The sequence below is a fragment of the Notothenia coriiceps genome, unplaced genomic scaffold (assembly GCF_000735185.1).
Source record: "Notothenia coriiceps isolate Sejong01 unplaced genomic scaffold, NC01 NC01_scaffold00018926, whole genome shotgun sequence".
Taxonomy (NCBI): Eukaryota; Metazoa; Chordata; class Actinopteri; order Perciformes; family Nototheniidae; genus Notothenia; species Notothenia coriiceps.
Window position 1 is genome coordinate 8161 of NW_011351627.1, and position 11888 is coordinate 20048.

General features: G+C 39.3%; 1 protein-coding gene across 1 annotated transcript; it reads left to right on the plus strand.

Annotated features, from left to right (window-relative positions):
• The first annotated feature begins 3505 nt into the window (after positions 1 to 3505).
• paqr7b (progestin and adipoQ receptor family member VII, b) lies at positions 3506 to 8901 on the plus strand. Its single transcript, XM_010777947.1, has 2 exons — positions 3506 to 3628; positions 5538 to 8901. The coding sequence occupies exon 2, from the start codon at positions 5544 to 5546 to the stop codon at positions 6600 to 6602; it is 1059 nt and encodes a 352-aa protein (XP_010776249.1). The 5' UTR covers positions 3506 to 3628; positions 5538 to 5543; the 3' UTR covers positions 6603 to 8901.
• The last annotated feature ends 2987 nt before the right edge of the window (positions 8902 to 11888 follow it).

The following is an 11888-nucleotide window of genomic DNA, read 5'->3' on the forward strand; positions in this document are numbered from 1 at the left end:
GGGGGGGGGGGGGGGTTACCTTGGTTGGTGATTGGATAATGGTTACACAAGCCAAAAAATCGTATGACATCATAAAGTAGCCAAAATCTGATCAGCTCATTTTTAGACAGGTTTTTATATAAATGGATCAGGACAAAAAGAGAGCAAATTTTTTTTCCTGTAACTTTCAGAATCTCTTTCCACAGAGGGGACACATGTTTATGTATAAAAGACATGGAAACGTGGACTTTGTATAATAGTCGAACTTTAATGCCAGCAAGGACAATGTAATGCTTGTGAGGTGATGAAGTCAGACGTTGATTCTCTCTCTCGAGACTTTATTAGAAGAATATTAACCAGTGACTCAGAAGTGGTTTTTACAAAGCTTGTGACACACTAACTGTGTGAAGATCAAATTCAGTGTAAAACGACTACTGATGGTGCCTTATAACTTACATGCCACAACTGTCTGCTTCATCTATCCTGTTATCTATATTTGAGTCTGCACTGTTTAACAATACACAGTATAATTACACCAGAAATAAATCAAACACTTTAGAGTTCATTAGATTTGCTAAATAGTGACTACTAGGAAAACAATGGCAATCAACACAATTACAGGGTGTAATATAAAGAAAGAGTCAAGTGATAAAAATATAAATGTTTCAAAATTGAACCCAAGAATAGACGTTCAATAACCACAGAAGGCTATGTTTTATTTTCAAGTGCAAATATAAAAAGTTGTAAACCTGGGTGCAAGCCGAAGGGACTATTCAGTGGACATTTACATTTCCGCAGCATTTGCAATTAACATGAACAGCTAGAACATCTCCTCCTTGAGTCCAATATTGACTGTTTGAGAATATCGGAATCTTGGCTAAAAAGAGTCGTCACCATCTTCTATTGTATCTATGTCGGAATATTTGTGTTTAGGAAGGACAGACTGAAGGAAAAAGGAGGGGGTGTGTTGCTTTATGTGAGGAATACCATTACTTGTAGGGAGATTGCTCTTCCAGCTAATATTGATTTTGATTGTCTTGATGGTATTCCTCACATAAAGCAACACACCCCCTCCTTTTTCCTTCAGTCTNATATAGAGTATACAATGAGTTGTAGTCCAGAATGTGTCTGGCTTTTCCTAATATTTCGATAGTTCAATTCTCATTGTGTAAATATATGCAAGATCATTAAGAGTCGAAAGTACAATATCGTCATGATGTTGATGTATTTAGTTAAAAATATTGTGATATATAATTGTCTTTGTATATCCTTTCCCTCGAGAGCAACACTCACAATGCAGAACACACTTGTGCTGAAATTGACATAATATTTGGTGTCAAATAAGCTCCATTTGTATGTGACAATAGAGCCTGAATACAAAGAAGGAGCAGAAAGCGGAAGGGTAGGGCAGTTATATACACTATTAGTTTATTCTTTGTCACTTCTAGACAGGCTCTGTATTTCAAAGGGGATCTTACCTTGGGTTTCTTGCGGAGGTTCGGGGAGAGTTTGAGGCTGCTGACGTAGCCTCGGTCATCGCCCACTATGATGATAGGATAGATGGGATTAAACTCGATGTGAGTCAGCTTGGTCTTCTTTTTGGCCACCACTGGCTGCTGGCAGATGGCCTCATATTTGTTGATGCTGAGATCAAAGATATGGACCTGGAAAAGATGAGTAATCAAAAGAATGAATGTGTTGTTTATAAATACAGAACTGTGCTTTGGACAAGGTTCAACACTGGCTGAACAACATTTGCTTACCGTTAAACGCAAAACAAACAGTATGCATGATGTTCAGTAAACGACCAGTCCGAATCAAAGGATCCAATGTGTTTTTAAACGGAGCAGAAATAGAACTAGTCTCCCACTTCAAGTATCTTGGAGTCATATTGGACTCGAACTTGACTTTTAAGAAACGTATCAAGAAAGTATCCAATACCGTTAAATTCAACTTGCAACATGTTAAACAAATTACACCTTTCTTAACTGTCAATGCTGCAAAGTCAGACCTCCACTTTATGATTCTATCCCACATTGAATACTGTTTGACAAACTGGTCGTTTGCTTGAGCCACAAACCTGAAACCCATAGAACAGCTGTACAAGAGAGCTATCAAGGTGTTTGACAGAAAGCCAAATTCATACCACCACTGTACCATCCTTGAAAATCGATTTCTTGAGTTTGGACCATTTTAAGTCTTTTAAAAGTATGTATGTGTTTTATTTATAATTGTTTACATGGACTGCCCCCCCCCCCCCTTAGGGGAATTCATCCACAGAAAACACACTGGACGCTGCACTAGGTCAGAAACCAGAGGAGACTTTGAAGTCTACCGTAGACGGACCACTTTGGGTCAAAATGTTCTATCAATTAAGATAGATTGTCCTTGTGGAATAACCTCCCAACTCAGATACGGGATTGTCCCACTTTGAATAGTTTTAAAAGGTCAACTCAAAGAATGGTTGAGAAACAAACAGACGTGTAATCACCGCTAAATGCACTTTAATACAGGGGAACTCCTCTTGCCCTTGATGTAGCTCTTGTATCTCCTCTTGCACTTCATATATCGTAGCTGCTACATTGTACTGCCATGTGGTAAATGCTTGTATATGCTGCTCATGCTCTTTCTGCATATCATGTATTTATTTGTGCTATGTATATAAATGTCATGTTCTTAAATGTTTTATGTGAGGGACTACGGATGGAAATGAGCTAAAAGCTCAAATCCGGCATATTTACATTTTGAAGCATTAATTGTTAAAAGTTTTCATCAATGTGCATTCTTCAAATAAAAGATTAAATGAAAAAAGGATTGATTGAATCACGCAACAATGCCGATCTTACAAAACACACTGAGAGAAGTTAAAGTTGTTTCTGAATGCTACACAAGTGAAAGGCATAGGCCATAAAAACTAATTTGACCACATAAATCAAGGGGGATGGTTTTGATCCAGTCGTTTCTTTACTTTTCGTTGGATATCACCTTAGAAGCTTATGAGTTTAACTTAGAATGTGTATACAAGTCTCTGTCCGAATGTATTATCTACAAGCTTTACATGAAAGGACATCTCATTTAGTTATCAATCTTTATGGAAAAATTATGCATGTTGTTGTTAAAAATAGTATGTCCATGTGAAAAAGTTCCTATAAAGTAAACTAAAGGGTGAATAGAGGGTTTGGGGAATATCAAAATGGACCAAGGCCTTTGTATGATGACCCCTCTGTAGTTAAAAATAAGGTTAATAATACAATGACTAGTAGCAACACATGGCTTTTGAAAAGGTTGCATGTTTCAAAGGTCGTAGTTATTAAAACAGATAGAAAAATGCCTCATGTGAGTGTCACAGTCATATGGCTGTGGAAGAATGTCAGTGGAGAGTGGGTGGGCTGATAGGCCAGGCGACCGCTGTCATTGGTCGAGACATTGTGCGAGGCGGCAGGAAGGAGCAGCACCGAGTGTTCTGATTGGCTAGAATACCCGCCCGTCAACCTGCCTGTATCCTCCCAGCAGCTGCGCGCTGAAAGCCGCCAGGCGCTGCTCCCATCACCGTCATCCTTTCTCCGTCTTCAAACAATGTTATCTATATTCTCTAAACATTTCACCGACTGCTAAACTCAGCGCTTTGGATTGACTCTACCATATACAGGTATGTGTATTGTATTAGTGTGTTTAATTTCGTCTCAAGGCCATGTATCTTTTCCCGGTAAATTGTGGCATACAGCGTGAAATACGGTCAGATGCAGCTCGAACGTCAGTTTTCATGAATGTGGAGCGGCATTTTCTTAATTCAACGGTAAACAGCACACAGCAAAGGCTTTCAATGCACAGGGAGAATAGTAATAAGCTTCGAGTCCTGAAGGGAGGGTGAATGCAAATGTATTCGGACAGCAGATCAGATTTCAACCGACATGTCTGTCAGGTGCGGATTTGCTTATGGGAATTCGCTGCAACAGGCCCATATAGGCCTGGGTTTCATACATGCAATTTGAATGATTATTCCATCTTGTAGTCGAGCATTTTTCTCTCCCTATAAATATTTTAAAGGAGTGCAACCCTTGCTGGAAAAGGAGGGTGTGGACATCGGATGGGGTTATGTTACGTAATCTCTTCCCATTCATCACTCCACGCCTTTCCTCCTGAACCTCGGCCTGTGTTCATCCCACACAGCCTCATCTCTGTGAGGCACTGTCTCTGCTCTCAGCCCTCCATACATCTCAGTAAAGTGCACCAACCCAGAAAGATATATGTGGCCACATCAAATCAATCATCTGTGTAACAAATATTTACCACAGAACCTATATTTAAAGAAAGCCCTCATACCCCAAAGACAAATCAGTACCATTTGTATAGTTCAGATTAATTGCATCTGTGAGGACAAAAACTGAAATAACTATTTTGTTGCAATCCATTTACATCCAAACAAACCTCAGGTCAGGTTTGAGTCATTCTTCAGTGTTGTGATGATTTTGCAACTATTTGAATTTAAATGGCTTTGGAAGCAGAAGGCCTGTAGTCTTATAACTTGTATACATTAATGCTTATCTGTATGTATTAAACTGGGCTAGCCAAACAGACACCTGCAGTTTTTTATAGCATCAAACCTACTGCCTTTTGCATTAAAAAAAACATGATTATATCCTACCAACAAAAATTAAACACTGACGCTTTTGAACATATTGACTCGCGTTCTCCACTATTCAGGAAGTATTTCACATTTTCCATTACCAATACTGAGAATTTAGATAGAGGGCTTCCTTCATTGGCAGAATTTATGACTATCAGGGCAGCTGAGGTCAGAGCTTTATTGCACATGAGATCCTCTGGTGTGCAACAGTCCTTCAAAGTGATGCATCATGTTGTCAGAGACACCAATCAGAGGGTCAGCCAAACGTATTCAAATGAAAACCCTTGATGCTGCACTAATCAGTATTTTTATCGTTCACAGTGAACCAAAATGACAAATGTGAATAAGGGTTGCCAGCAGTGTCACACAGGATTATCAGTCTCTGTTGAGCCTTTTAATCTAGCTGGAAGAGAGAATATTGGAGTTGTATTTGTCATGTGGAAAGATACATTGATACTTTATGAATGTTAGTATTGGTGTGAAACTTTAGCGACAATAACTTTAACAAACTGATAATAATTAAATGTTGTATTGTTCAGCTTGCTCTACTGCCCCCCGAAGGCCACATACAAATCAATAAATGAAGTTTTATGGAAAAATATAATAAAAAATGTCTTCAAGGATCCCATTCATTATCTATTTGTCATTTGACTAGATGTTTTAAATAACCTTGATTTAGGGTTGCTATTAATAGTTATTATTGTAATCAGTTAACTTTTTCAAATGGCTTGTTTTGTTCCAACAACTGTACAAAACAAAAGATATTCAATTAAGACTCTTGATAGTAGAATAACTGCAGGAACACACAGTACAATGTATTCATGTGCAGTCGCACACAGAGACACCTGCAGAAGGCAGTAGCTCAGAGCCTGACAGATATTCACTAACTGACTGTTCATTCACCCTTCCCGCCCTCCTCTCTTGCCTCCAGTTTGCCATGGCGACGGTGGTGATGGAACAGATTGGCCGCCTGTTTATCAACGTGCAGCAGTTGCGCCAGATCCCTCAGCTGCTGGAGTCGGCGTTCCCCACGCTGCCTTGCACCGTGAAGGTGTCCGATGTTCCCTGGGTGTTCCGCGAGCGCCACATCCTCAGCGGCTACCGACAGCCGGACCAAAGCTGGCGCTACTACTTCCTCACGCTCTTCCAAAGGCACAACGAGTCCCTCAATGTGTGGACCCACCTGCTGGCCGCGTTCATCATCTTGGTGAAGTGGCAGGAGATGTCAGAGACGGTGGATTTTTTGCGAGACCCTCACGCTCAGCCCCTCTTCATTGTCCTCCTGGCAGCCTTCACCTACCTCTCCTTCAGCGCTCTCGCTCATCTCCTCTCTGCCAAGTCCGAGCTCTCCTTCTACACCTTCTACTTCCTCGACTATGTTGGGGTGGCGGTCTACCAGTACGGCAGTGCCCTGGCTCACTACTACTACGCCATAGAGAAAGAGTGGCACACTAAAGTGCAAGGCTTCTTTTTACCGGCTGCAGCATTCTTGGCCTGGCTCACCTGCTTCGGCTGCTGCTATGGCAAATACGCGAGCCCTGACCTGCCAAAGTTCGCCATCAAGCTTTGCCAAGTGGTGCCCTCGGCTTTGGCTTACTGTTTAGACATAAGCCCTGTGGTTCACCGCATCTACAGCTGCTACCAGGAGGGCTGCTCCGACCCAGTTGTGTCGTACCATTTGTACCACGTGCTCTTTTTCCTAATCAGCGCCTATTTCTTCTGCTGCCCCCACCCAGAGAGTTTGTTCCCTGGCAGGTGTGACTTCATTGGGCAGGGCCACCAGATCTTTCACATATTCGTGGTGGTGTGCACACTGATGCAGATCGAGGCGCTGAAAACAGACTTTGTGGAGCGCAGGCCCTTCTACGAGGGGCTCCACGGCGACCTCGCGCACGACGCCGTTGCACTCTTCATCTTCACTGCCTGCTGCAGTGCTCTTACCGCTTTTTATGTGCGCAATCGTGTCCGTGCCTCTCTGCTCGAAAAGGAAGATTAAGAAATGAAGAAAATGAGAGTCTTATTTATTTAACACGGTAGTGAACATTCATTCAAAAATATGTATTGTCTATGAAAGTTCTCAGTTTGTGACGGTGACTTATTATTTCTTCTCTACGTGATCTGCCAAACTACAGCGAAAAGAAAAAGAGTGATTAAAGGTGTGTTTTTGTGAAATGCAACGAAGAAAAGGGATTAATATCTTACAGGTAGTATTTCAACACTGGAAAGGCTCTGCTCTTTTGTCAGTCTGTTTTTAGTGTAAAAGAATGTGGTTTTACTCATCCATATAAAAACACTCTTTCTGCTGAGGAGAGCAGGACAATTAAGAGACTAGTTTCTTAAGATGCCTTTTACCAAATTGTATTTCAAATTGTATTTAGAGAAATCCGACTGTTTAAATCAAATTGTAGCATTTAAATCATGCAAGCATTTCTTTTTTATAAATACATTCCCATAACACTTTGTATATTTCAGTCAGATATCAATTCCAACCCAATTTAAATAGCTGGTTTTGATATACAGTACATTTCTGACACTTTTGATTCTGCCCCTCTCTTAAGAGATCAAAGCAAGGGTTTGTGTTTCAATTTTACTAAGGCGCCAACACTTTGCCACGCTCATGTTTGAACATATTCTGGGAAAGTTGAGAACCCAATTTGCAAACCAAATATTGTACCTCTTATTTAAAAAGCAGAAGAATAGGTTTTCTTCCTTTGGATGGTGATAACGTTCTTGAATAATGTTGAATATGAGGCTGGCACTCAGTATTGGTTGGATGGAAGATTACTGATGTCTCTTTGTTGTTGTGACAATGTTGATCTTTTTTATTCAAAGGGCTGGAACTTCAGCTTTTGCCTTTTCACATCCCATGATGTCAAAGCTTTTTGCGGTCATTGTTTTCATTTTCTTTTGATCAGAACTGAGTCACAAAAGGCGCTTCTGATTGGTTTTCTGCTTTTGGTATGTTTATTTTTGTATGATGAATATGTACGTGCCTCTATGCATGTGTTTTGGTATATACTGTGGATATTAAGTGTGTGAATGTCTATGAAAGCTTAGCCTTGCACTTCTTTCTTACCCTGTAAATAAGCTGTATTTCTTTTGAAAGTCGTTTGCATCCCATTTTCTCTCCACCGAATAGCACTCAGAACTGAATGCATCTTTTCTCTGGTGAGAAACTGCACATTACTGTGTTGATGCATCCATTCAGAGTGCATTTTGTGTTCAGTGTCCTGCTGCCTTTTAAATGGCTATGAATATATAATTTCATACTGCTGCACTGTTACACTGAAGAGTCCCTCTACTTATTTTTTTCTCTTAGTTTGATGAATTTTGTTATAAAGAATATCACATAGATATGGCTCACTGATAATGTTGCTTAGATTTTTACCTCACAAAATCTTTAAATGTCAGAAATGATCTATATTCATTATAGCACTCTCTGTTCATGATGGTGTTTCATGTGCCAATGAATCTGTTAATGCTTCAGTGATGGTACTACTGAGAGAAGAATTCAGAGACAGACTGACAGAAGTTGATTTAAATGATGTCCTGACCTGACTGCAAACATGTTACCGTGAGATTTAACCTTAACGCTGGCTAAATATGAACATTTCTAACTGTTGGCGTTACTGACCTGGTCTCATCATGCACTGCCTGAAATCAACACTGTACATACTGTAGCTGACAACACTGGCTATGTTTACCTGCATGGAGGTATTTGCCATTCATGTGGTAATTCTACTTTTGTGTTGACACTAACCCGGAGAAACCTGCCTTATTATGCCTGGTTTTAAATCATTTGGCTACAAGAATAATGCTCTCCCACACAAGGCTTGTGCTTTATTGAAAGCCTTTGTTACAGGCTAATGATATCCAATTGGCAAATGAGGCCTGTAAGACTCCCAGCAGCCATTTCTGTGACATTGGTTCAATGTCCTGACCATCAAAACCACCAAAAATGACTGTACTGGGATTTAATCGCTGTTTCATACATTGGAGATTAACTGAATTTGTTCAATCAGAAAGAGAGAGCCGTGGATATTCCGTCACAGATTATTTTATTTGAATGCCCATTAAACCTGACAAAGATTTTTACTTGAATATAGCCAGCACTCACTGTATTAGTGAATGTGTGTGTAAACATAGCCTCTGATGCCATCCAAGGTTTCCCTTTTATCCCTTTATGAAAGCAGGATGAGAGGGACCAGAATGTCTTCTGCCTCTTAAAAAATATTTGTGACTGTACTAATATTCTGTTGTATTTAAGAAAAATAAAGTGTTACAGTAAATTCCAATCCTCCTTTTTATTCCTCGAAGGTTACAAATGAAGGTTTAACCTCTCGTGGATGTTGAAGTTAAAATGGCATTAAGATATTTATTCTGAAAACTTGATATGGTTTGAATTCCACATATTGATTGTCAGTCCGAAGATTCAATGTGAATTCTTAAGAATTAATTTATTAGACTGTAAAGACGGCTCTTCTTTCAAACAGACACGTCTGTTATGCTTGCAGTCATCATGTTATCACCACCAGAGGGCAGCCTTGTAGTTCAATAGGAATGTCTTAGTCTGATAGCCATGAACAAACTACACTAGTGTCTTATCTCAAGTAAAGCTGATGGCGAAAAGGTATTTTGAAGTAAAACATATTTTATAAAGACAAAAGAGATATATATATATATTTTCTTTTTAAGAGCAACAGCTACCAATTTAACCTTTTTTGATACTCTTTAATACAAGTATAACAACTCATGAGGGAGCAGTTAGTATAGGCTTTTATTGGTAAAGGCATATGTCTTATGTGGAATAAAGTGTTGAACAGATTGTTAAATATAAATGAAAACAGTTCATAACATTCTGTAAATCGGTTTGTAGAAAATAGTTGTTGGCGTCTAATGATGTTAACAGTAACCCCTTCAACAACCAAAAACCATAACATAAAAATAACTTGATAACCAAATGCTGATATTTAAATTAGATGGTGCCTATGTTTTTCAGAATTCAGATGAAGAGAGCTACTGTGACACTGTTGGCCTGTTTATTACTGCACGTTGAAACAGTATCACATTGTTACAACTCCCGTGGGTTACAGTAGCATGAATACAAAACAGATGGCTTCTCGCCACTGTACAGTTTACGTGGTTCAAATATAAATCAAGACATTATTTCTTTTTGGCCAAATAACTTTAAATTGTACGTACAACAGAAAGTCTTAATAACTCCAGCAAGATTTATTTCATCCCACAAAAACCAATGTTAACAAGAATGCATTCTTCCATTAGGGGGCACAAACGATCTGCACTACTGATGCATTACGGCTCTTTAAAATGAACTTGCAGGTCAATCAATGGAGTTCTTTAGAAATGCAATTTATTGATGGCTATGCCCTGCTGATGTCACATATCAGAATATTAATTTCAGGCCATCTGCATCCTGGATTACTGACAGCGTTCTGTATGCCATCAAGTTTGCTGAATTAAACCTTTGGTGAAAATAAACACAAGTTAATTATTGTTGAACACATTTGCTTAATTAACTAGGAATTGCTTAACATGATTAAATCTAATGTAATTCATAGATGTTTCTGTGGGAACAATAGTTGGTGTGGCATCTTACTCACGCTGCGTCTTTGTGGGTGGAACATGTTGTTTATGTATGCATGTATGTGTGTGGATGAAGTGGCTCAGTTGTTAATGCTTGTTTTTGTTTGCACATGGCAATATATGATATCTTTGTTCCTACATTTGTCTAAATATGAGGAAGTTTGTGTGGGTTTAGCATCGTTGATATTTGCCAGGAGCTTTGCTTAGAATGATTTAAGCTGGCTCTCACTTGTGCATTCATACACGGTAACTGTCTCATCAAGCTTTGCCTTCAGCCTCTTTCCCACACACACACACACACACACACACACACACACACACACACACACACACACACACACACACACACACACACACACACACATACACACGCTCATGCATAACATCTCTACCTTGAGTGAGTGGAAATTCATATGCTGCACTAATTAGAATATTGCTTAAGTACATTTTCCGGTGATGGAGAAGAATCATTGAAATTTAAGGCAGAAATGGGCTCCTGATGTACCTACCCTGAGTGTGATTAATTTGCAGTAGTACACACTTAGACAGTCTTAAATCAAACGTCAGAGATAGTGATAATTGCTTTACAGCCTGCTTCCTGTCCTCTAACTATCAATTGCTTCCCCAGACTCCATCAATTTCCACATGCCTGTTTCTTGAGTGTCCGTCCCTCTCCTCTCAGCCTCACTCCTCTCCCTCTTTCTTGGTTCCTCTCTGAGATGCGCTGCAAAGCTTTCGCCCCTCTTCACTCCCCCTTTCAACGCTTCATTTGCTTTGTATGATTTGTATCAAGGTTGTCGAGGTAATAATGGGTGGCCTTGCTCTCCTATCGTGTTTTGTAATTAAAGGTTTGACTTGCTAGAGGGAGCGGCTTTGTTCAGAGTTATTAAATCGCCTCGTCTATCTGCCAAGTGACAGGAAGCCAACTTATTTTTCCATTTGTCTTTTTTTTTATAAATCTCTTCTATGTCGCCAGGTTTTCTAACATCCGTTGATATTGTGGCATTTTCATATGATTTCTTGCTTTTGTCATTACGTGGAGAAAGCCTTGAGAAAATCACTGTGGTATTAGGGGTGTAATAATATGAGAATCTGAACAATGGGTTATCAGACTGTAAATACGAAATTAATCAAAATGGAAAATGTAATACCTGTTCTCCAGTCCTTGTAATGTACTCACTAATATGTGTACCCAGTCAGTGCATGGGAAAGTATAAAGAGCAGACATAAGTCTCCCACTCAAACCTAATTTTCTATATAGTGGATTTATATGTCATTACAGGAAAAAAAGGTCTATTTGAAGTATACAATTTGAATCAATTGTTAAACTGAGCAAAAGATAACAACATTTAGTGCTTTCTACATCTACAGGATTCACCTAACATAACGAAGGGTTTTAAAAATATATATTTGTTTTTTGTGAACACTTACTCTAAAGCAGTGGTTCTCAAAGTGGGGGGCGCGCGAGAGACCAGGAGGAAAAATGGTTATTTAAAAAAAAAAGATTAAAAAAAAAAAAAAAGGTAAAAAAAAAAAGATAAAAAAATAATAATGATTGATTCGAAAATAATATGATACAGTAAAGTACTATTACGTCTGGGTCTCTGTGTTTCATTAAAGCTCGGCTCTGTGTGTGTGTGGAACGAGCCATTTTGTGTGCGTGCGCGAGAGAGAGCGC